The 27,413-nt window shown below is 35.7% G+C and overlaps 1 protein-coding gene across 5 annotated transcripts in view; it reads right to left on the reverse strand.

The window, feature by feature from the left end:
• Positions 1–27,413, reverse strand: part of rad50 (DNA repair protein rad50) — a 664,851-nt gene that overhangs the window by 474,428 nt on the left and 163,010 nt on the right. For all 5 annotated transcript variants that reach the window (XR_016548684.1, XR_016548685.1, XM_090396855.1 and 2 more), the window contains exons 10-11: positions 13,572–13,661; positions 2,163–2,223 (exon numbers count right to left, since the gene is read on the reverse strand). Coding sequence is in view for 3 of the 5 variants with exons in the window: in XM_090396855.1 (XP_090252981.1) it covers positions 2,163–2,223; positions 13,572–13,661 (151 nt within the window). In the remaining 2 variants the exon portion in view is untranslated. The remainder of the gene's footprint in view (positions 1–2,162; positions 2,224–13,571; positions 13,662–27,413) is intronic.

Here is a 27,413-nt window from a genome sequence, read left to right on the forward strand (position 1 = left end):
GATCATCCTTCTCAACAATATGGCATATTAAAAACGCTAACCCACAGAGCGAGAGCAATCTGTTCCGATGACAAGGCTCTTACTGCTGAACTGACTCACTTACACCACACCTTCTTGGCCAACAGCTACAATCCACATAAAATAAACAAAATACTAAACACTCTTAAGAAACCCCTCCCACCATCTACCACAGAGAACTACAACAAAACAGTCACCATCCCTTACATTAAAGGCACATCCGAAAAGATCTCAAGAATTCTCAATAAACATAAACTACGCACTACATTCAGACCATGTAGCAAATTAGCTACCCTCATCTGCTCACCCAAGGACAGCATTCCTCCTTTATCACATCCAGGAGTCTACCAAGTACCCTGCTCATGTAATCAAGCCTACTACGGTCAAACAGGAAGAACTGTGAACATCCGCATCAGCGAACATAAAAGATACGTCCAGAATTATCATTATGGGAAGTCGGGCCTAGCAGACCATGCTCTGGATACCCCTGCACACAGGATCAACTGGAAAAACACAAAAGTACTACACAGAAATCCGTATAAATCAGAGAGATTGTTCTTAGAGGCGACAGAAGCCCTAAAACACATTCCAATTCTCAACAAATATGGCTGTATTAACTTGCCGAAGATCTGGGAGACAGTCATATTAAGAAAAAACTAGGACTCTAGTAAAAACACTTTTCTAGGACTCTAGTAATATGTGATAGCTCTGGTTTTTTTTTTTTTTTTCCAGATAGAGGACGCCAAAATCAGGACTCTAGTCTTTGTGTTGCTGCTACAATTTTGTTTAAGTACACCATGCTGTTATAGTCTCACGTATTGTGACAAACAGTGTTTTTATGCTCTGAAGATGCTGGTTATAACACCAGCAAAATATCAGCAATAAGTTAATAAATTAATTATTTACTTAGTTGCTGTGTTCTATTATATACCGTTAAAATAATAAACAACAAAATTCTTAGTTGTTAAAAGCAGTTTATAGTTATTGCCAAAATAGTGCATATAGAGCATTGGGGGGGGGGGGCACTGCTCTTATCACCAATGCTTCAACTATTACTATTATTTCGACTAATACCGTTACTTTTTTTTTTACGGTGTTGCGCCCCTAGGTCAGTGCCTCTTGTGCCTAAGCCTAGATAGAGCCAGATTTGGCCCTGATACATGTGACGAAATATTTACATAATAAAAAAAAATTATTTACTGTGCCATATGTGTTACTTTAGTAATAAGAAGTGTGTTACTTTAGTAATAATGTGTTGCTTCTTATGTTAATAGTACCAATCTTGAATTCTGTTGATGTTAAGTTGGAAAGTGTTCTAGGATTGTTCCAGTAGCTGACTTTTCGCAGTTCGCCCTGGCTCCCTGACAGAAATAATAGGCCTTGTTTAACCAGGCTACACCCTGGTTAAACAAGTCAATATGAAATTCTGTCATATTGTACCATCATTTTACATTGTGATTACTATATAAAATATACACTTCCAATGAATTCATCAGTATAGCAGTACCAAACCAACTATATTATAAAAAATATGTTTATTAACTGGCTTATGTTTCACTGGATTTCAAACCAGCATCTTCAGAGCACACTACATGTTACAGTTAATGAACAAATTTTACAGTTCAAATTTTAATGAACAAAAGATCTATCTAAAGTCCTAATTTGGCCCTCTAATGCTGTAACAAAGAAGTATTACTTCCAATGAATTCTTATAGCACTTTCTTCCACCAACTACCTATTCTTGCTAATGAATACAATATTGCATCATTTAGAAAAACCTTTCATACCAAATTCAATATGTTCTCTTCAATACTGAAATGAAATTGTCAGGAAATCTGTACAAAATGAGTTTTACCAAGAAAATATTGAAAATATATGCTAATACTAATAAAGAAATATAAAACAAAGGTCATCTAAAGCACTCCAGTAGAAGTAGTGAAGTAAAATCTCATTTTAAACATAAAACACATGAAAACTGATCTTGTTTCTTAAGCAGTGATATCACATACAACTCCATGTATTAAAAAATAACTGTAAATTGTCCAAATCTCAGATTTATTCAACAAATCATCTCTCTTAGTATTTGCTATACTACATATTTATAGATATGAAATAAGATATGCTTAACATGTAATTTTACATACCAAATTCAGACTGAAGTTTATTTAAATCGACTTCCATTTCTGATATTTTCTCTATTTCAATCTATTAAAAAATAATAAAATGTAATCTATATAAAAATGCAATAAATTCTTCATATAGCATACAGAAATATTTTTATAAAATTAAAATAATTACCTTTTTTTTTCTGCACTTGAATAAAGCACTTTGCATGTGGAATTAAATTTCAATGTAAACTTTATGAAATCTGTATAAAATGAGTTTTACCAAGAAAATACATGAACAGGTGATCCATAAGAAAAATATTATATGCACCTGTAACGGATGGGTTAAAAGTTAGATTGTCTGGATTACCTAAATATTCAGGAAGAAGAAGAAGGGGGGGAAAAAATTCTGTCAATAATGTTGTTTGTCAGGCAGGATCATTGCACAAATTACAGCAACATCATAAACTAAGAGATGCAGAAACTTACCAAATCTTACAGGCTCCAGAATACGTGATCCTCTGTCAACAGTGTGTGTGTGTGTGTGTGTGTGTGTGTGTGTGTGTGTGTGTGTGTGTGTGTGTGTGTGTGTGTGTGTATCACTGAGTGTTGATATTTTCCTATTTATTATGTAAAGAAAGTGCAGTGTGTCTTGATACAGAGTGATAATATAGCATGATATGAGAAGCTTTAGCAATAATACACAGTGACCATATTAAATATCCATTTCTTTATAGCTGACAAAGAAAATGAAAATGAAGGTCATTCTTAGCAATCTAAAAAGAAAAGTAGGAAATGAATCCCAGCCATACATAACTTTTAGGGAAAAATTTGGTGAAAAGGGGAAAACCAATAATAACAGTAAATACCTGCTGATTTCAGTTCAGGATATGAACTAGTCCTCCACTAACACCATTTATAGAAACTTTCATGGTTTACACATGGAAAATAATATAGAATTTTATTACTAATTATATAAAGAGCCAAAGGCTTCAATTCGGCGACATAACTGATTTAAGTTAAGGGATATTACATCCCATATTGTTTCTTAGCCGAATAAGAAACTCAAAGAGTTTCATGCCAAATATAGAAACTATATAAAGTTCGGCGATTCCAAGCGTAAGCAAATACCTGGATACTGCAGCAATTGACCCTTTAGGTAGTGCAAGCTGAGGCAACTCATATCAAAGGTGGAGCAAGTTCCGATCACTATTCTTGATATTTACCCATAATGTGAACTTAGCACCTAGGAGCTGTTGCCGAATTGAAGCCTTTGGCTCTTCATATAATTAGTAATTTATTAGGACACCTCTTGGCAATTCTCATAGAAGGGATGTAAGTTCTGTTCGCTACAAACTTGATATTATTAACTAGGTCTACCTACTCACCGATGAGACCTCAATAAAGGTTGAAACCGGTCTGGGTAGTAACCTTCTCTCATAATGTAGAACAGTAATACAGCTCCTAGGAGCTAAGTTCACATTATGGGTAAATACCAAGAATAGTGATCGGAGTTGAATTTTATTTTATTAGAATAGAATTTTATTAAAATAAACTCCAATACATTCTGTCCACCATAACATGGACATCATCAGGAAGATAGACCAATAACTACATTCAAAATATGAATCACAAGAATGAGTCAAAACCTAGTATGCCTACCAGCTCATGTCTCGTTGCAGCTGAGGTGATATAATTATCACCTCAGCTGCATGGAGTTCAAAGGAACAATTGTAAAAGTTGCATAGATAAAAAAATAAATTAAAAAACATTATGAACAATTCATAGTAATCACTTCCCAAAACTTAGAGATTGGCAAACATTCTGAACAATTAAAATCCAGGTGACTGTTATAGCATTTCACATGTTTCAAGGAAAAGACAATCAAATCTGAACCTGCTAAAAATGAAGAATCTTTGTCTGGTTCCAAAGAACTCTGCCTAGTGTTCGATTGCACGAGAAGCAAGGCCAGACTCGTTGGATTTCAAAAAGGTAATATAGTCTTGATGTATCAAGACATTTTTTCTTGAAATGTCTTGCTACAATTGTTGGAAAACCAAGTATTATAAGAGATAGTCTAGTGATTTCAGTAAAATGAGAAATAAGTCTTCATTCCAACAAGAATTACTTCAGTTATCCAGTTGGAGCAAATAAGTTAACAGTTGAAGGGAGGGTATACATAATGGATTTTATCCTATCTGGTGATAACGTGGTGCCAAAGTTATGTGCAAAGTTAGCCTATATCTGTATTATATTTATTAGAATAACTAGTTCAGGGATTAAGTGTGCTAGGAGAGAAGAGAGAATTAACATGTATTTAGTGAGTAAACAAACCATTTGTGAGGATCACTGTAAATATCTCAACATCTCTTCCAGCCTGAAGTCTGCAGAACAATCTCACTGTTTGGATGTCTGGAGAGTAGAAAATCAAACTTCATATACAAATAACAAAAAAAAAAAAAAAAAAAAAAACTGTCATTGGGAATTATAACCAAAGCAACTAACTGGCCAGTTTGCCTGTTTCGCAAAGTTTTTGGAAGGAAAAGACTTGACACCTCCATATGAGAATGGCTAACTCACCTCCAGCTAAAACAAAAAACACTCAAAAAGGTTCCTTGGAGATACAGTGGCAAATCCTCAAGAGAACACTGATTGATTCAGCCAGACAGGCATTCGGTGAGGTTGTCTGCAAGGATAGAAAAATCAGAACTCCACGGTATATGCTGGAAGTTAAAGAGGCAGTGAAGGAAAAGAAGAAAGCATATCGAAAGTTCCTTACGAATAAATCAGCTTGTACTCTTAGAGAATAGAGACAAATGTAAGAAAGCTAAACACTGTGTAAAACTAGCTAAACAAAAGTCATAGGAAGACTTGGTCAAGAACATTGAAAATAAATATCAGGAATGTGAAAAACATTCTGGAGGTTGTCAAAAAAAGATCAGAAATGGAGGAAAGAATGCTGTAAAAGGAATTAGAGATGATAAAGGAGACATGAAAGTGAAGAAAAAAGATATTCTTGATGTATGGAGCAATTAGTTTGAAAAATTGCTAAAAGAAATAAGCAGTGACAGCACAGTGGTAAAAAAAAGAGAAAAGCCATCAAAAGCCTGGAATGTGGAAAGACAGAGGTAGTAGATGATATTCAACCAGAAATGCTCAAGTATGGAGGAATAGAAGTCTTGCAGTGGCTGCACTGTTCAGAAGGCCTGGACAGAGGGATGAATTCCAGATGATTGGAGTTCTCGTAGTACCCATATACAAAAATGGAAATAAAACTGAATTTGAGAATTACAGAAATATTTCCCAAATGAGTGTTTCCGGTAAGATTTATGCAAGTATACCTGAGAAATGGCTGAGAAGGATTGTAGAAGGGAAGCTTGATGAAGAACAAGCTGGATTCAGGCCAAATAGAGGCTGTCAGGATCAGATTTTCACTTTACAACAAATAGTTGAGAAATCATGGGAATATAACAAAGATCTGTATTTAAGTTTTGTAGATCTACAAAAGGCATATGACATGGCTCTAAGAGAAAAGCTATTCAAAACACTACAGTTATATGGGGTTAATGGGGCATTATATCAAGCAATACTTATTAGTCTTTATTAGAATTGAAGGAAGTACAGGAAAACGATTTAATATTAAATCTGGTGTGAGACAAGGATGTACATGATCTCCTCTGTTATTCATTATCTATATGGATCACATTATGAAGGAAAGTGGTATAAAACCGGATATCAAAATTGGAGATGTTAATCTCAGTTCTTTACTTTATGCAAATGATGTTATACTTTTAAATAAGTCCAGTACAAGTATGGAAGATTCCCTAACTAAATTGAATAACTGTTGTAATAAATTTGGTATGAAAATCAGTAATAACAAGACAAAGATAATAACAATAGGTTGAAGCAATGAAAATATCAACTGCATTGTGAATGGAGAATCTATAGAACAAGTAAAACATTTCAGTTACTTAGGCACGATTTTTAGTGAAGACAGTAAATTAAACATGGAAATAGACAACCTCTGTAATTCTCACATTCAGTTTTCTTTTTTTCGCATATTGGTATTATGAGCTGTGCTCTGTTATTTAACCCTGTGGAGGTCGCGGTATAAAAAATTGAAGTGTAGGTCGCGTGTATCTGAGAGATACATTCATTACTAGTGTGTGCTAAAATGTCATAAAACTTAAAAAAAAAAAAAAACAACACTGCAAATATCATGATGGTTTATTTATTTTCAGTTACTCTAGAAATTATTGAACAAAGAAAAAACAAAGAACTAAACCAATACTATACTGACATCGGAGTTCGCGGTATCTCTCAGATACAATTTACTATGAAATATCACACCTTCACATAACACGTGTCAAACCAACAGTACAGTAACGAGGGTATGAAGCACCTGTGGCAAGTGTCTAATTTGCACCCCCTAACCCAAAAATGACAATAAAAATTTCAAAATTTAAATGTAACAAGTTAAATTTTACTAAATGCAATATTTTAAATACTTACTATTAACTCCATCAAAATGAGTTGCAGTGTGTTGCAGAATTTGTGTGTCTAAAGCAGCGTATTGCCGAAATTTAAAAATACAATATAAAATAGTAGACTTTTATATGTATTTATCTTTAATTTTTACATTTTTTACGTTTTGCACCCCAAACCTAGTTGCGCCCGTGGTGGGCTTCTCTTTCACCACACCCTTGTGATGGCAGTGTAAACCAAAACTGATGGCACAAACAGTGTGGAATATCACTCGTAATATATGCATGCACAGCTAGTGATAACCTCCAAGCTTTACACTGGAAATGTGTAAGAATATTAATATTAAACAATTTGTTTGTATCTGTAAGATCAGCCATGACCTCCACAGGGTTAATCTTCTGAATGACATGTGGAATATGCAATGAAGTAGCTGTAAAGCTTTTATACATCCTTATTATTTCTGCTGAATAGAAATATTCAGCAGAATGAATAGTTATCATTCTTGATTTTAGTGAAGACAGTAAATTAAATACGGATATAAGCAACCTCATCATCATCATCATCAAATTCCTGCCATGTACCCTCAAGGGGTGTACAGGATATGCTAGTACTACGTGAAAAAAATTACATCATTATTAATTTCCTATCTACAATTTTCCTCCAACTCAGTCTGTTACTTGTCAAGACTCGAACATTAACATCTTATATTTCTATCGTCTAAGGCACTTTGTACCGTATCAATCCACCTATATCTTGGTCTTCCAATGGGTTGTTTTCTTACCAACCTGGCAGAGAACACCTGTTTCGCTAATCTTTCCTCTCCCATTCTATTCAAGAGATCATACCACCTGAGATTAGCTCTGCTAACGCATTCCTGGATGCTGACAATGTCAAGTTCTTTCCTAATATCCTCGTTTTTAATATGATATTGCCAGTGATGCCATCTGTTCACGCCTCTAATATTTCTCAAGACTCTCATATCTGTGGTCTCTAGTCTTTGGTCAAGTGTTTTACTTCTGACCCAGCTATCAGATGCATAAGTTAAAACTGGTTTGAACACTGTCTTGTATACAGCTAATTCAGTGTTGCGACTAATTTCTCTCTTATTCCATATGAATTTATTCAACTGACTTCCTACCATACCAGCTTTGATGATTCTGTAGTCTATTTCCAAATTTAATTTACCATCTTCAGTAAAAATCGTGCCTAAATAGCTGAAATGTTTTACTTGTTCCACAGGTTCTCCATTCATAACATAGTGGACATTTTCAATGATTCGGCCTATTTTCACTGTCTTTGTCTTTTTATTGCTGACCTTCATTCCATATCTATTACAACAGTTATTCAATTTAGTCAGAGAATCTTGAAGACTTGTAGCAGATTTATTTAGAAGGATAACATCGTCCGCATAAAGCAAAGAACTAGCATTAACATCTCCAATTTGGATATCATGTTTAATACCACTTTCCTTCATAACATGATCCATATAGATAATGAATAACAGAGGGGATAATGTACATCCTTGTCTCACATCATCATTAAACCATCTTCCTGTACTTCCTTCAATTCTAACTGCTGACTTACAACTCAAATAAAGACTAAGTAATGCTTGATATAATGTCCCATTGACACCATATAACGGTAGCATATTAAATAGCTTCTCTCTTGGCACCTTGTCATATGCCTTTTCCAAATCGACAAAACTTAAATACAGAGCTTTGTTATATTCCCATTTCCCATGCTTTCTTGACGATTTGTCGTAAAGTGAAGATCTGATCCTGACAGCCTCTATTTGGCTTGAATCCAGCTTGTTCTTCACCAAGCTTTTCTTTCACAATTCTTCTCAACAGTTTCTCAAGTATACTTGCATAGATCTTGCCAGGAACACTCAGTAGGGAAATACCTCTGTAATTCTCACATGCAGTTTTATTTCCCTTTTTATATATGGGTACTATGAAAGCTCTACTGCCATCATCGGAAATTCGTCCCTCTGTCCAGGCTTTCTGAACTATGCAGTGCAGCCACTGTAAGACTCTTATACCACCATACTTCAGCATTTCTGATCGAATATCATCTACTCCTGTTGCCTTTCCACATTTCAAGCCTTTGATGGCTTTTTCTACTTCAAGTATGGATATGTATTCCTGACTGCATGCCTGGTCAATGTTTTTTACCACTGTGCTGTCATCGCTGCTCGTTTCATTTAGCAGTTTTTCAAAGTAATTACTCCATACTTCAAGGATATCTTTTTCTAATGTTTTCATGTCACCGTTATCATCTCTAACTCCTTTTACAGCACTCTTTCCTCCATTCCGAAGCTTCTTCAACAACCTCCAGAATATTTTGCCACCTTCTTGATATTTATTTTCTATATTCTTGCCAAAGTCTTCCCGTGACTTTTGTTTAGCCAGTTTTACACAGTGTTTAGCATTCTTGCATTTGTCTCTATATTCTCTAAGAGCACAAGCTGACTTATTTGACAGGAACTTTTGATATGCTTTCTTCTTTTCCTTCACTGCCTCTTTAACTTCCTATGTCCACCAAGGAGTTTTGATTTTTTTATCCTTACAGACAACGTCACCACTTACCTCTCTGGCAGAATCAATCAATGTTTTCTTCAGAGTTTGCCACTGAATCTCCATGGTTTGATTCCTGTTCTCAAACTCTTTCATTTTTTTTTCAATAATCTTTGTGTATTTTAGTCTACAGTTCACATCTAAGAGCTGATCAACTTTAATTCGCTTTAAAACTTTCTTACATGTTATTCTTTTCAATATGAAATTCAATTTTATCTTGCTTAAGACTAAATAGTGATCACTTCCAATTTCAAATCCTCTGTACACTCTTTTGTCCTACACCAGGGAGAAAACATCACTATCAACAATAACATAGTGAATGAGACTTTTCTTATTCCTTGCCTCTTCTCTCTATGTGAATTTGTGCACATTTTTATGTTGGAACATGGTGTTAGTAAAAACCAGTCCATGTCCTGAGCAGAAATCCAACAGATATTTGCCATTATTAATATCTTTGCTCTTTTCTCCAAATTTTCCAAAAATATTTTTGTATGTCTCACAATCATTTCCTACTCTGCTATTTAGATCCGCAACAAGGAACAACTTTTCATTTTTCATTGTGTCAGTTGCTTTTTCTAAAGCCTCAAAAAATTCCTCCATTTCTACATTACTAGAACCTTCTGTGGGACCATAGGCACAATTAAGTCTCATTGTCCAATTCCCCATTCCGATATTTGCCCACATCACTCTGCTTGAGACTGACTGCCATTCAAGAAGATTGGCCTCATATTTTGTGTTGAATACTATGGCTACTCCTTCTTTTCCTTGATTGTCATTGCCTGAATATAACATTTTGTATTTATTGCTCAGAAAGATCTCATCAGTTTTGGTCTTTTTTGTTTCAGTCACCCCCATTATGTCGATCTGGTACTTATCTAATTCCTCAGCTAGCTCCATTTCTTTGCCATTCAGGCTTCATATGCTGATAGTACTGATCTTTAACTCTGGTGATGTTGAGTTGGGGTTTGTTTTCAGATTTGTTCCAGTAGCTGACTTTTCGCAGTTCACCCTGGTTCCCTGGCGAAAACAACAGGGGCCCTTGTTTAACTGGACAACGCCTCAGCCAGCATGAAATTTTGTCATGTTGTACCACCATGTTTTACTTTACATTTTTTTGTTTAACCAATAAGAATACAATTTGGTCGGCGAAATCCCAAATTGCCAGCACATCCTCGTTCGTTCAGTATCCAAGTAGATACCCAACAGGGTGCACCACGAGAAGGTGAGGACTGGACATTAGGTCAGAAGCCCTGGTCGGTTCTCTGCATTCCTTTAAAGGCTATGTGGAGGACTCCTCTCAGTTATACAGCTTTAGACAACTCTTGTTTCATTCATTGGAGCAGGTCCTCATATATTTCATGGAGAGAAAATACATCATCAACATCAAATTCCTGACATGTACCCTCAAGGGGTGTACAGGATATGATAGTACTACATGAAAAATTAACATAATTACTAACTTCCCATCTACAATTTTCCTCCAAATCAGTCTATTACTTGTCAAGACTTCAACATTATCATTATCAGATCTTATATTTCTATCATCTAAGGCACATTATACCGTATCAATCCACCTATATCTTGGTCTTCCTTTGGGTCGTTTTCCTGCCAACCTGGCAGAGAACACTTGTTTTGCTAATCTTTCCTCGCCCATTCTGTTTAAGTGACCATACCACCTGAGATTAGCTCTGATAACGCATTCCTGGATGCTGACAATGTCCAGTTCTTTCCTAATATCCTCGTTTTTAATATGATATTGCCAGTGATGCCATCTGTTCATGCCTCTAATCTTTCTCAGGACTCTCACATCTTTGGTTAAGTGTTTTACTTCTGAACCAGATCTCAGATCAATAAGTTAAAACTGGTTTGAATACTGACTTGTATAGCTAATTTAGTGTTCTGACTAATTTTTCTCTTATTCCATATGAATTTATTTAATTGACTTCCTACCATACCAGGTTTGTTGATTCTGTTGTCAATTTCCATATTTAATTTACCATTTTCACTAAAAATCGTGCCTAAGTAGCTGAAATGTTTTACTTCTTCCATAGGTTTGCTGTTTACAACACAGTCGACATTTTAAACAATTCTACCTATTTTCATTGTCTTTGTCTTTTTAATGCTGACCTTCATACCATATCTATTACAACAGCTATTCAATTTAGTCAGGAAATCTTGCAAACTTGTAGCGGATTTATTCAGAAGTATAACATCATCCGCATAAAGCACAGAGCTGACATTAACATCTCCAATTCTGATATCATGTTTAATACCACTTTCCTTCATAATGTGATCCATATAGATAATGAATAACAGAGGGGATAATGTACATCCTCATCTCACACCAGATTTAACATTAAACCATCTTCCTGTACATCCTTCAATTCTAACTGCCAACTTATAACTCAAATACAGATAAGTATTGCTTGATATAATGCCCCATTGACACCATATAACTGTAGTGCATCGAATAGCTTCTCTCTTGGCACCTTGTCATATGCCTTTTTCAGACCGACAAAACTTAAATACATATCTTTGTTATATTCCCATGCTTTCTCGACTATTTGTCGTAAAGTGAAGATCTGATCCTGACAGCCTCTATCTGGCCTGAATCCAGCTTGTTCTTCCCCAAGCTTTTCTTCCACAATTCTTCTCAATCGTTTCTCAAGTATACTTGCATAGATCTTGCCAGGAACACTCAGTAGGGAAATACCTCTGTAATTCTCACATTCAGTTTTATTTCCTCTTTTATATATGGGTACTATGAAAGCTCTACTCCAATCATCGGGAATTCGTCCCTCTGTCCAGGCTTTCTGAACTATGAAGTGCAGCCACTGTAAGACTTTTATACTACCACACTTCAACATTTCTGGTCGAATATCATCTACTCTTGCTGCCTTTCCACATTTCAAGCCTTTGATGGCTTTTTCTACTTCAAGTATTGACATGTATTCCTGACTGTATGCCTGTTGAGTGTTTTTTACCTCTGTGCTATCACTGCTTGTTTCATTTAGCAATTTTTCGAAGTAATTACTCCATACTTCAAGGATATCTTTTTCTCCTGTTTTCATGTCACCTTTATCATCTCTAACTCCTTTTACAACACTCTTTCCTCCATTCTTAAGCTTCTTCAACAACCTCCAGAATATTTTGCCACCTTCTTGATATTTATTTTCTATGTTCTTGCCAAAGTCCTCCCATGACTTTTGTTTAGCTAGTTTTACACAGTGTTTCGCTTTCTTACATTTGTCTCTGTATTCTCTAAGAGCAAAAGCTGACTTATTTGCCAGGAACTTTCGATATGATTTCTTCTTTTCCTTCACTGCCTTTTTAACTTCCTGTGTCCACCATGGAGTCCTGATTTTTCTATCCTTGCAAACAACCTCACCACATGCCTCTCTGGTTAAATCAATCACGGTTTTCTTCAATGCTTGGCACTGAATCTCCAAAGTTTCGTTCCTGTTCTCAAACTCTTTCATTTTTTCTTCAATAATCTTTGCGTATTTTAGTCTACAGTTCACATCTGAAGCTGCTCCACTTTTATTCACTTTACATGTTATTCTTTTCAATATGAAATTCAATTTTATCCTGCTCAAGACTAAATAGTGATCGCTTCCAATTTCAAATCCTCTGTACACTCTGGTGTCCTGCACCAGGGAGAAAACATCACTATCAACAATAACATAGTGAATGAGACTTTTCTTATTCCTTGCCTCTTCTCTCCATGTGAATTTGTGCACATTTTTATGTTGGAACATGGTGTTAGTAATAACCAGTCCATGTCCTGAGCAGAAATCCAACAGGTATTTGCCATTATTATTAGCTTTGCTCTTTTCTCCAAATTTTCCCAAAATATTTTTGTATGTCTCACAATCATTTCCTACTCTGCTATTCAGATCCCCAACAAGGACCAACTTTTCCTTTTTCATTGTGTCAGTTGCTTTTTCTAAAGCGTCAAAAAATTCCTCCACCTCTACCTTAGTAGAACCTTCTGTTGGACCATAGGCACAAATAAGTCTCATTGTCCAGTTCCCCATTCTGATATTTGCCCACATCACTCTACTTGAGACTGCCTGCCATTCAAGAAGATGAGCCTCGTATTTTGTGTTGAATACTATGGCTACTCCTTCTTTTCCTTGATTGTCATTGCCTGAATATAACATTTTGTATTTATTGCTGAGAAAGATCTCACCAGTTTTTGTCTTTTTTGTACCGGTATATAAATATAAATAAAGCATTTTAAAAGTTCATATTGCATGTAGCAAAATTACATACATACACATAATGCAGGATGGTAAAGTGCAAGTATTCAAAATAAAGAATATTAAAGATATGCAAGTTTTCTTACTTATATATATATTAAACTTTATATATATAAAAAAACTACCTGTATTGGTTCCAATTCTTTATCAATCTTTTTCATTTTATCCTTACAAGAACCTAATCGAACATGAATATTTTCTACTTCTGTATAAAGCTTAAAAGAAAAATAAAATATAGGCATATTAAAAAAAATAATAAATAAATAAAAAACGGGCATATTTTAAAAAAATAAAATATATGCATTAGTTTCTATTTGTGAATGCTTGGTTTTCCAGCATTTATCAAGGAGGAGCCTCCAATAAATAAGCATAAGTCTAAAAATAAAATTTATAATCTTAGAATGAGAAAACACGAACATATCATCTTTCAGCTCATTGAACAAGTTTTACAGAATAAGTTGATCTTACTCCTCTTTCATGCATTATTCTGAAATGGTCTCTTCTCTCATGTATTAACCAAGCAATATAATACACAGGTCTTCAAAATCAAATAAGAACAAGTTTCTCCTTTTCCATCTTCTTTACAGCACTAACATACTGTAGGTTGACCAATCAACCTCTAATGAATGAGATAGATGTAAGTTACATAAAAATTCAATAACTAAAAACATCAAAATGGATGAATACTTCATCTTACTGTTCACCATTCACTTGCAAATAAAATGTGGAAGATGAGAATCTAAAAGAATCTGATAAAAATTCAATATTTAAAAACATCAAAATGGATTAATACTTCATCTTACTGTTCACCTTTCACTCACAAATGAAATGTTGAAGATGAAAATCTAAAAGACTGCATATTAATTAAAATAAATTTAATATTTGCAGTATTTCAGAAAAGTAAAATTGCAATCATCAGGGAACAAAATATAATAAGATACTTGCATGCAGGCTCCACACTGGGTAAATTAGGCTAAAGCACAACCTAAGTTGAGTCTAAAATCCTAAATAGTGTTGTAAAATTTCGATGTTGCTAAAATAAATTATCTAAAAACATACTTTTTACAGTAGGAATTCACCTGAATTTTCTTGTACAAATGTATATTTTAGTTCTCTATGTAAAGCCATCTGTATACAGAGCAAAATAAGCACAAAGGGAATTAACTCACTCATTGTTTAAGAAGGGATATAGAAGTATTGAAACCAAGAGCATCGCTTGAAATTCGGCTTGTCTTTTGAAGATTGTTTACAAGACCCATTGCACGTGACCTTCAAGGTCAATATTGAAAGGGCGCAGCGTGAATCAAAAAGAAAGGCCTGTAGGCAAGATTAAGGCAGTAAAGGGAGGAAGTAAGATTGTCGGCGAATTTTCGAGAAAAGTTATACAGGGTTCTCCAAACTACTAGCAAGACTCGCACGGGGACGCTAGGGGTCCCAAAAACTTAATCAAAGGTGCAGGGACTCTGGTGTATAAAAGGGTTGGTTTGGAGATGTGAAGGGCTTCCTTTTCTTGATCCTAAGTGAACCATCCACGAGAGAGGGACCGAGGTGCAAGTTCCGGAGGGGAGGGTGGAGAGACCCATCAACCGATGTCATTCCAGTCACAGCCGAAGATATCTGGAGGCGATAGTTAAGGAGAAATCTTGCAGTAAAGGTCCTGTAGTCGAATAAGTGTGACCAGACCTATGCAGAAATCCTTCGCTGCGCAGTTCAAGACGCCAGTACGCCTACCCTACATCCTGCAACGACTGTTCATCGGTGCCCAGATGTCGCTTCGAGAATTCCAAAACACGGAACGGAGAAGAGAAACCCCACTCAAATGCCGGAATAAGAAACCAGAAGGACGGAAGACATGCAAGATAGGAAGAGACCCATGTGAGTCTACATTCATTTATTGTTTGTGAATTAAGAAAGAATTCCCTATCACATTGTTAAATTGTCTAGTTTAAAGAGATAGTATTTAGAGTAAATGTGGGTAATCACTAATGAATGAAGCCTGAGCGCAGTTAATTTCCCTGGAAGAAAATATTGAGCTGTTGAAATTTCTTTAATGAATTATAGGTGTACTTACAATTGAATTACACATGCAAGATAGGAAGAGACCCATGTGAGTCTACATATTCATTTATTGTCTGTGAATTAAGAAAGAATTCCCTATTGCACTGTTAAATTGTTCAGTTTAAGGAGATAGTATTTAGATTGTTAATATTTGTCGTAAATGTGTGTAATCGCAAATGAGTGAAGCATGAGCACAGTTAATTTCCCTGGGAGAAAATATTGAGCTATTGAAATTTCTTTGATTGATTATATATGTATTTATGATTGAATCTTATGATAGAATATGTTATTGATATCATACCATTGGAATGTTTGAACTCAATGAGGTGGATTGTATAAATATATTTACCTAGATTGTGATTAAGTATTTGAAGGGAATGAGATTCTGAGAGATATAATTGTATACATGTATGTTGTATTTTGATAGATACTAAATTAGGAATGTTAAGTGCAACTAACAATTTCATGTTATAGGTATAACTTGCTGATATTTGTAATATAGAGTATGCTTGTTGAAGGTCTAACTAAGTAAATGTGAGAGAATTCAATAGAAACCAAATTGAGTGATTGAGAAAGACTAAGAATTACCTTTCATAAATGAATCTTGTGATTTCAAGTGATATGTATAATTATGTGATCAGAAATAAATTAAACTTGTTGTTATTGTTGATAAAAATAGTTGTCTGATTCAATCTTTTTGCAATGCACTGATCCAAAAGCAACTATTTCGGACCTGATAGTGGAACTCCAATGATTAGTAGTGATTTATGAGTAAATTTTGCCATGACTGCAAACCTTGGCTAAAATAGGATATAAGTGATTAATTAATCTACTAGGGTATAGAAACTTTCTTTTGCCTATAGGGGAATTTCAGAGGCGCAGTCTTCAATCAAATAAATATCTGGAGATCCCAGGCAAGAAAAATTATACTTAAGGTAGAACAATAAAGAAGGGAAATAATAGAAAACGAATAATAAAGTTAAAGAAACATTTAAGCTAAGATAAAAGATATATAGAGAGCAATAGACCTCCCATAACATTACAGTGTCCTCCAGTGGAGTAAAATGGATATTCTTAGATGTTGGACCGAAGTTCTGCAGATAAGTGCATCCCAAATTTGGAGCATTTACAAGCAAACAAATTTGCTGAGGTTTGGGTAGTTTTTTTGAGGGTGAGGTAGATTCTAGGAATAGTCTCTCATATGTTTATTTACTACAGTGAAGCAGAGTAGCGTTCTTTCAGCAGATTCTGTGGTGGGTGTCCAAAGCATGGTCAGCAAGTCCTGAATGGATGTAGTGATGGATGTTCAGCGATTCTAATGTTGGCTATCCTACTTGTCTGGCAATAGTAGGAGGCTTTAAAACTGCAAATAACATGGTAAACACCTGGCAGGTCTAGAGACTGTGGCTGGACTTTATTGGAGCAGATAAGGAATGTAAATTTTTTATATAGTCTGTAAGTATTTGTAAGTTGTATTTTTTAGGATTTTTGCTAGTTTTTCAGATGTGCCCCAGATACATGGAATGGTGAAAGATTTGGTGTAGTCTCTGTTCTGGAGGAAGGGCAGTAGGTGTTGAGGTTTTAATATTTTTTGGACTGGGTGTGGACTGTAATCACTGGTGATGAGAGCACTTATCAGAACTAGTTAATTTTGCCCTGTTATATACGGTTTTAATAGCCCCACCAAATAAAAAATAATAATAAAAAAATCATATACGTACTCATTTAAGGGTCAAATCTAGATAACTGAGATAACCTCATAGCCTTTTAAAGAATGTAAAGAACCAGATTCTGACTTAATGTCCAATTGCAACCTCCTGTGATGCACTCCTTAAGTAGGTATTCACCTAGATACCAACATATAACTGGTTGACAATTTGGGATTTAGCTAATCAAACTGTATTGGTTTAAACCAAAAGACAAAGATGACAAGTTGAAATGTCACGCTGGGTAGGGCTCTGATAAAACAGCAAGAGCCAACCATGAGGGCAAACAGTGTCAAGTAAGTGAGTGGAACAAATTCAAAATAACAGCAGAATTCAAGACATGAGTATAGATACGCTACACATGTATGATTTTAAAAAAACGTCTACATTCAGGCAAATACAAATATGAAATTTATGATAAGCATCAGACAGAAGATTAATCATATTTTAACATTTAGGTTTTTGATCCAGTTGATTGCCTCTGGTGATAGGTCAAAGAATTCAAGATAAGAACATTCGATATAAGTATCAAAAAAAAAAGTCCTCGTTGGAGATCTAAACAGAGTAGGAAATAAATATCAGACATACAGAAATGTTATGGAAAAATCTGAAAAGAAAAGAATAAAGCTAATAATAACACATGGACAATGATAATCACATCTACTGGATTTCTGTTTAAGACATGGGTAGGCAGACTAATTTTGTTTATTAATAACACTAAGTTCCAATTTTAAAGATGTGCACAAATTCATGTGGAGAGAACAGAAAAAAATAAGCAAGCAAAACTTATGCTATTGTTGATAGTAATATTTTCAAGGTGGTTCGGGACCCAAGAGCATACAAAGGATTTGAAACAGAAAGTGATCAGTGCTGGAAGAAACTGAATATCATAACAAAAAGAAAAATGCATATAAAAGTTTTAAAAGGAATATCAAAGTTGGGCAACTTTCAGAAGAAAACTATAGATTCAAGTATATAGTTTTCTTCTGAAAGTATTTAATAATAATAATAATAATAATAATAATAATAAATAAAATAAAATTTAACATTTAGGTTTTTGATCCAGTTGATTGCCTCTGGTGATAGGTCAAAGAATTCAAGATAAGAACATTCGATATAAGTATCAAAAAAAAAAGTCCTCGTTGGAGATCTAAACAGAGTAGGAAATAAATATCAGACATACAGAAATGTTATGGAAAAATCTGAAAAGAAAAGAATAAAGCTAATAATAACACATGGACAATGATAATCACATCTACTGGATTTCTGTTTAAGACATGGGTAGGCAGACTAATTTTGTTTATTAATAACACTAAGTTCCAATTTTAAAGATGTGCACAAATTCATGTGGAGAGAACAGAAAAAAATAAGCAAACAAAACTTATGCTATTGTTGATAGTAATATTTTCAAGGTGGTTCGGGACCCAAGAGCATACAAAGGATTTGAAACAGAAAGTGATCAGTGCTGGAAGAAACTGAATATCATAACAAAAAAGAAAAATGCATATAAAAGTTTTAAAAGGAATATCAAAGTTGGGCAACTTTCAGAAGAAAACTATAGATTCAAGTATATAGTTTTCTTCTGAAAGTATTTAATAATAATAATAATAATAATAATAATAATAAATAAAATAAAATAAATGAAGAAGTCTGAAAGCAAGAACCAATCCTTGAAAACTCAGAAACAAACCATGTAGAAAATCAAATGATTTGGACAAGGGGTCATACGTTGCAAGAATAGAAAATTCCTCTTCATGCAGGACTCAAGAAAAGAGAATCCTGGAAAAGAAGAAAGCACACCGAAAATTAGTAGGAAGTAAGTCAGCACACGCAGAGAAAAATGCAATAAAATTAATCTATGCATAAAAGAAGCTAAGCAAATTGTGGGAAAGACTTTGGGAAAATACAGAAGATAAATGTCATGAAAGTATCAAAATATTCTGTAGGCTGTTAAAAAACTTAAAAATGGAGGAAAGAGTACTGTAAAAGGAATCAGACATGATAAATATAAAAATGTCTTATATTGAAAGATTGTTAGATGAAATGAGAAGTGACAGAATAGTACTTGAAATGAGAAGTGACAGAATAGTACTAGAAAATAATTATAAGGAATGCAGCAGGGAGTTTTTATCAATATTTGAGTGGTCAAAAGCCATGAAAACCAGTAACATTGAAAAGGCAACTATACTAAATGATATTTAATTCTAGTTGCAAGGCTTGTACGTTGGTCATACATAACTGGTAATTAGCTTATGGAATTAACAACGCATATAAAGGATATTAATTAAAGGCAACTTTAATGAATAACTTCAATATTTTGGCAACATCATGTTAACATTTTCAGGAACATAAAAATATGGTATATGCATGCAGGCACTAACAAAAGCAAATGAGGAAGAATGCAAGAAACTAATATTGTTCCTAAAGTCCTAATGGTGCCCTCTGATTGGCTAATTTGGTTGTCTTGGCCGTTGGGCTGAAGTTCTCATAATGTAGATCTCCCAAATTTGGGGTAGTTTCATGCACCCAAATTTGTTGAGGTTTCGAACGTTTTTTAGAGCTGCTGATGATTCCTTGAATAATCTTTCGTACTTAAACTTGCTGTGGTGTATTATTTTAGTTTTCTTCCAACGAATTCTATGGTGGGTATCTAAGGCATGGTCTGCCAGCCCAGAGTGGCTGTACTGGTGAAACCAGATGTAGTCTTTGTGTTCTGAAATCCTGGTATTTGCTGTCCTGCCTGTTTGGCCAAAGTAGGACAATTTGCAGCTGCAAGGGACCTGGTATACACCAGGTAGGTCTAGGGGAAGTGGTTGGTCTTTGGTTAAGCGGATAATGGATGCCAACTTTTTATATGGTCTATAACAAGAAGTCAGGTCATATTTTTTGAGGATATCAGTTATTTTCTCAGAGGTGCCCTGGATGTAGTAGATTTTAGGGATGGTGATAGATTTGGTGTAATCTTTATTGTGGAGGGGAGGAAGGGGGGGGTGGCTAAGAAGGTGTTGGGGGATGTGGTTTAGTTCAGTGGTTAGGGCATCGTCATCTGAGCAGATTAATTTTGTCCTGTTATATAGTGTTTTTATAATCCCGTATTGTTGTGAGGGGGGGGGGGATTGCTGGTGAATGTATCTGCCTGTATGGGTGGGTTTTCTGTAAACAGAGAAAACCAAAGATCCATCAAGTTGGTGGGTGATTAAAGTGTCTAGGAAGGGGAGGGTGTTGTTTTCCTCTTTTTCTAAGGTGAACTGGACTCTGGGGTGTTGGTTGTTTAAGTGTATCAGGAAGGAGTGGAGTGTATCTGAGCCATGCGGCCAAATAGCGAACACATCATCCACGTATCAAAGCCAAATAGTGGTTTTTTGTGGGGCAGAGTTTAAGGCTTTCTCTTCAAAGGTCTCCATAAAGAAATTGACCAAGGGTGGGGAAAGTGGTGAACCCATGGATGTCCCCTCTATCTGTTTGTAGAATTTTCCTTGCCAAACGAAATAGCCCGTTCATATCTCCCGATATCTCAGCCCTATTTCAGTTCATTGTGAACTGAAATAGGGCTGAGATATCGGGAGGAAACTTGGCTTGAATGAGCTCTAGGGTTTCTTTGAGTGGGACATTAGTGAATAGGGAGGAGACGTCAAAACTGACCATTAAGTCAGTGTGTTTGCACCCATACAGGCAGATACATTCACCAGCAATCCCACCACCACTCCCCTCACAACAATACGGGGTTATAAAAATATAACCCCGTATTGTTGTGATGGGGTGGTGGTGGGATTTTGCCCTATATAACAGGGCAAAATTAATCTGCTTAGATGACAATGCCCTAACCACTGAACTAAACCACATCGTCAACACTTTCTTAGCCAATGGCTATAACCCCAAAAAAAATCCAAAAAATACTAAAACCAGTAAACAATACCCCCCCCCCTCTCCCAATAAAGATTACACCACATCTATCATCATCCCTAAAATCTACTACATCCAGTGCACCTCTGAGAAAATAACCAATATCCTCAAAAAATATGACCTGACTTCTTGTTATAGACCATATAAAAAGTTGGCATCCCTTATCCACTTTACCAAAGACCAACCAGTTCCCCTAGACCTACCTGGAGTACACCAGGTCCCTTGCAGCTGCAAATTGTCCTACTTTGGTCAAACAGGCAGGACAGCAAATACCAGGATTTCAGAACACAAAGACTACATCTGGTTTAACCAGTACAGCCACTCTGGGCTGGCAGACCATGCCTTAGATACCCACCATAGAATTCGTTGGAAGAAAACTAAAATAATACACCGCAGCAAGTTTAAGTACGAAAGATTATTCAAGGAATCATCAGCAGCTCTAAAAAACATTCCAAACCTCAACAAATTTGGGTGCATGAAACTATCCCAAATTTGGGAGGCCTACATTATGAGAACTTCAGCCCAATGGCCAAGACAGCCAAATTAGCCCGCCAGAGGGCACCATTAGGACTTTAGGAACAATATTAGTTTCTTGCCTTCTTCCTCATTTGCTTTTATTAGTGCCTGCATGCACATACCATATTTTTATGTTCCTGAAGATGGCAACGTGCCGTTGCCGAAATATTGAAGTTATTCATTAAAGTTGCCTTTAATTAATATCCTTTATATGCGTTGTTAATTCCATAAGCTAATTACCAGTTATAAATGATATTTAACCAGAAAAACTGAAATATAGAAGTACAAATGTTTTACAATGGCTACACTGCATAATTCAGAAGTAAAAACTTCCAATTACTGAAGTAGAGCTCTCATATCACCTATCTATAAAACCAAAAATAAAACTAAATGTGAGAATTAGAGGAAAATAAGAGGGATATCCTTATTAATTGTTCTAGCTATGACTTAAACAACCTGAGAAGAAGCAAGAAAGATGGTGGAAGATAAAACTGTTGAGCAAAGGTTTAGGCCCAAATAGAGATTGCCAGTATCAGATTTTCACTTTATGATAACTAGCTGAGAAATCATTGGAATATAACAAGGATCTGTATCTACATTTTTTGCATATCTGGAAAAGGCATGGGACAATATGCCAAGAGTAAAGCTGTTCAAGACACTACGATTATGGTGTAACTGGGACATTATATTGATGCAATACATGTATGTCTGTGTTTATAAGACTGCAGTTAGAAATGAAGGATGTACAGGAAGATGGTTCAATGCTAAATCAAGTGTGAGACAAGGATGCATATTATCTCTGCTGTTATTCATCATTTATATGGATCACATCATGAAGGAAAATGGCATTCAAAGTGATATCAAAATTGGATATGTTAATCTCAGCAATTTAAGCAGCTGTTATCCTCTTAAATAAATCCAGTAAAAAGTTTACAGTATTCCTTAAATAAAGTGAATATTAAATTTGGCATGAAAATCAGCAATACAAGTGTTCTCTGCCAGATTAGCAGGAAAAAGATCCAGAGGAAGACTAAGATATAGGTTGATTGATATAGTAATAATTGCCTTAGAAGACAGAAATATAAGATCTGATAATGTTGGTGTCTTGACAAGTAAGAGATTGATTTGGAGGAAAATTGTATATAGGAAGATAGGCACAATTTGTAGTGAAGATCGACAAAATGAAATGTAATTAATTGTATAAAGATTTGGGGAGTGTGGTTGTGGAAAGACTGAACAGAAGACGAAAGAGGGTTTGGATATGTCAAAAATATGATATTCTGTTGGGTACAAGTTATTGGAAATGTGAAACTGGCTGATAGAATTAAAGAGAGGTAATTGCAGGAGAAAATGACTGTATGAATCACAGAATGGAAGCAACTGTAGGAGAAAATTATTGCATAAATCGCAGAATGCAAGTCAGTTGAAAGTGAGTGACATTGTGGAAGTGAGAGAAGGTATAGCATAGAAATGAAAGCAAGTGACACTGTAGAAGTGAAGGAAAATCAGAATGAGGAAATGAAAGGAAGAAATGATAGACTGATTAAATAGTGTAACTGCCAGGATGCAGAACTTGAAAAATAAGTTGATCAGAATGAGGAGTGAAATGAAAAATATGTGTAGTAAGATGAGAAGTTTGGTGGATAAGAATAGACAATTGCAAAAGGTTAGGATGATGGAAAACAGAGAAAAAAAAAAGTGATGAAAAAGAGGTAACTCAAGAATAGTGATGTATGGAGATTCCATTATTAGAGGTGTGGTAAATGAGAGATTCATAAGGTGTGTTTTCCAGGAGAGAGAATTAGCAGGATAATTGCTGCATTAGAAAAAAAGAGAACCAAACAAGCAAGTGCATTCGTGGTGATTGGAACCAATGACTTGGTTAAACAAGAACATGTGAGGATGGATATCAGGGGATTGTTGAAGTAGGTGAAAGATAACAGTGTGGTTGTAAAGATAGTCATGTTGCCTAGTTATGATGATGAGCTGAGACGGAGAGCAGGGATCATGAAAGTTATGTTGGCAGAGCTGTGCAAGGAGAAGGGAGTGGAGTTTATAAATGTGTGGAATGCATGGCAGGTTGCATTTACATTAATTTGGTGTGAGTCAGCAGGACTGTTGCTACAAGGAGGAACAATAAGTGATGTGAGCAAGAACAAAGAAGTAACACGTAAAGCAAAAGATCGGGAGAGAGGAACTGGTAAAGTGATTGTAAAGGAGAATAGTAGAACTGTGAGTGACAATGAGAGAATGCAAGATGGACAGGAAAACAGAGGGAGTCGGGATGGACAGGAGATACAGTATAAGAAAGTGGATATTGGAAATAGTAGTGAATATGTGTATGAGGATGGTCAATATGGAAACTGGATGGCCTGGGATGTACGGAGTGTAGTTGAGTCTGAAGAGATAGATAGGGCAAGTGATGATAAAGACGATTGGGAATGGTTAGGTATGGGAAAATCGCATCTTACAAGTAGAATGGGCAGGTTTAGGTGAATTGCAGTGTTTATTTGCAAATGCCAGAAACATCAGAAATAAGGGAGATGAAATAGTTTATTTGTCCAAAAATTGCTAGAATAAGTGAAGCATGATTAGATAAGGATGATATCCTGACAGGAATAGAAATGGAAGAATGGGGGGGGGGGACTGTTAGCAGATGAATTATGTCCACTCAAAGTAGAGGTGTGAGAAGTAAATGGTGGCAATAGTTCAGAGTCAGTATAGCATGAGGTGGAGGTTGACAGGAAGCGATATATAGTCAGTTGCTACAATAGGCCTTGGAATGTGGAGTGCAGTGATGAAGAAATGTATAAGCAACTTTGGTTAGTGAACAAGGGTAGGATTATTATGGGTGATTGTAATTATGGTAACATAGAATGCTATCTCTTCATTGCAATATCTACTTGGGTTACAGAAAATGAATTTGAGTTCTTGAGAGACAACTACCTTAGGTAGCATGTAAAGGAGGGCACTCGGGAGTTTTAGATCTGTTCCTTTCATCAGATAATTTGATTGTGAGTGGAGTTTCATATTTCCCTTCAGTTAATGAGAGTGGTCATGAAGTAATCACCTGGTTTGTGGCTAGCCACATGAAGACTTCTGTGAGGAAAGAATATATGTTGAATTAAAAGGCTGGTGATTATCAAAAGCTTAGGAGACAGCTTGGAGCTATAGCATAAAATGAGGAGTTAAGCAGCAGGGAGCTACATAGGAACTGACTAAAAGGTATTTAACAACATCGATGTGCAAATGTATTCCAAAGGTCAAAAGTCTGAATAAGGTAGGTATCAAATGAAGGGATTAAGCACAAAATCTGGAAGAAGAGGATACTGTGCAGGTGCATAAGATGAATAATGGTACCATTCGATTACATGAGTATAAAGAACAGTTCAGGAAGGTGACTTGGTTAGGAAGAACAGCAAAACCGATGAATGAGCAAAATTCAGCAAATCAGGCCAAGAAAAATTCTCGAGTTTTTCAGATATGTGGCAAGTAGAAGAAAAAACAGTTAACTGCGGTAAAATGGTTAAAAACGGTAAAATGATGTTAATGGATGAAAATGGTAGAATGGTAACTGCTGCAGAAGACATAGTTTGAGGTATTCAGTGAACAATTTATAAAGGTGTTTCACATCTTTATTAGGGTGAAATCATGAGAAACTCAACTGTAGAGGAATAGGAGAGGATGCCTCAATTGTGAATGAGCAGGATGTAAATGAGAAAATAAATAAACTTGATGAGGTGATAGGATTTGATGACATATCACCATGTCTTAAGGGAATGTTCCAGGAAATTGGCAGTAGAACTGGCATGCCTGTTTAATAAGAATCTTCAACAGCAGCTTCCAAGAGAGTGAAAAGAAGGTAAAATTATTCCACTGCATTATGTTTTACCAACTTATTTATATACTATAACAAGATGACAAATGTCTTGGACAAGGGAGGTGCACATACAGTGGTATACTTGGATTTTGCAAAAGCTCCTGATAGGTTGCCATACAACAAGCTGTTTATTTAAACTAAACTGAAACAGATGGGATTGGATAATAGCCCAGACAGTTGGATTGGTGACTGGTCAGATAGGTATTAGAAAGCTGTATATAGGGGTGCAGTATCCTGAAAGAGGAAAGTCGCTTGTAATGTATTCAGTGTTGTTCAGTTTGTATATTAATGATATCGAGATGGGTTTAACTGGTGATGACAGGTGCAACTGTTTGTAGATAATGCAAAATTGGGAAGAGCAACGCAGAGTCAACAGATGTTATGGCTTTATAGAAGAACCTGAATAAATTGTATGAATGGGAAGGTAAGTGGAACTATCAGTTCATTGTTGCAAAGTGTAAGAGTTTTGAAATTTGGTTAGCAACAATGGGATGCAAAGTATACACTTGGTGGGAAAACTTTAAAGGAGATAGAGATGAGAGATCTGGGAGTGGCAGTGGACAAGGATTTGAAATTCAGTGTCCATATTGCACAAGTTGTGTAATCATCACAGTGGATAATGGCAATGATGTGGAGGACCTTGATGTGCAGAAATAAGGAAGTTATGATTCCATCGTATAAGGCCTTGAACAAACCTCATATGGGTTACTGTACACAAATTTAGTCTCTGTGATTTCATTGCAATGAGGATATGCTAGAAAGGGTCAGGAGAAAATTCACAAAGGTGGTAAGTGGTCTTTGGAATGTGGAGTATGAAGACCAATTGAAAGAATGTAAATCGCAAAGCCTCATGAACAAGAAGAGGAGGGGATATGATTGAGACATAAGTCAGTCGGGGGGGGGTTGTAATCAAGTTAACATGAAGAAAATTTTCATAGAATGGGGGAGAACAAGGGGAAATCCCTGGAAACTGCATAGGGACAGTATGAGCAGAGGAATGAAGAGCAGGTTCTTTGCATGGAGAGTGGTTGGTAAGTCGAATGCATTGCCTGAGTGGATTGCAAATGCAGACATGCTAAATCAGTTTAAGGCATGGTTGGATGAGCTTTGTGTGTGTGAGATAGCATGTACCTCCCGCAATGAGTTCCTGACTCAATGGAGGTCATAATGTTAATAATAATAATATAATAATAATAAAGGCATGGCTGGCTAGACATGACTGACCATAGTTATAGCAGCAGATATGTCTTGTGTTCTTCAAGGTGGATGTCAGATCATCCACTTTGTTCACAATATTACAGTTGCAAGAACAGCATACTACCTTGTTCTTGCAACTGTAATGACAGGAGAGGCTTGAAAGCAGTGTAGAGATTTCTTTAAAGTTAGCAGGATGTGAGGGATTGGAGGAACAACTATTTTGTTAATCTCTTTGGCATTGTAACCACTTGACAGAGAGGTATAGTGAATAAAGAAGAGTTCAGCTGTGAGGGAAGCCTGGTTGAAACAGAGGTTGAAGGCTCTGTTAACAAGAGTTTTTATAATACCATATTTCTGGTAAGGGGAATGATAGTAAAGTGTGCATACATCTACTCAAGTGGGCAGGTTTTCTGGAAACTGAGAAAGAGAGTGTTGTTAATAAGGCATGGTTAGAATGTCTAGAAAAGTCAGCCTATTATTAATTTATTTTTCTATAGTGAACTGGATTCTGTAGTGCTGGATGGTGAGATCAAAAGAATCTCATGTCTGAACCATGTAGCCAAATGGAGAAGACATCAATGTATCTAAGCCAGATAAGTTTAAGAACAGCAGTAATAACAGCATGTTTTTCAAAATTCTACATACAGGTGCCTCATGCCATGTAATGAGTTATGTGTTTGTAGCTACTATAAACTGGAGGAATATGA

Source organism: Typopeltis vanoorti, chromosome 8, assembly GCF_054136105.1.
Source record: "Typopeltis vanoorti isolate ZY-2024b chromosome 8, IOZ_Tvanoo_1.0, whole genome shotgun sequence".
Classification (NCBI taxonomy): domain Eukaryota; kingdom Metazoa; phylum Arthropoda; class Arachnida; order Uropygi; family Thelyphonidae; genus Typopeltis; species Typopeltis vanoorti.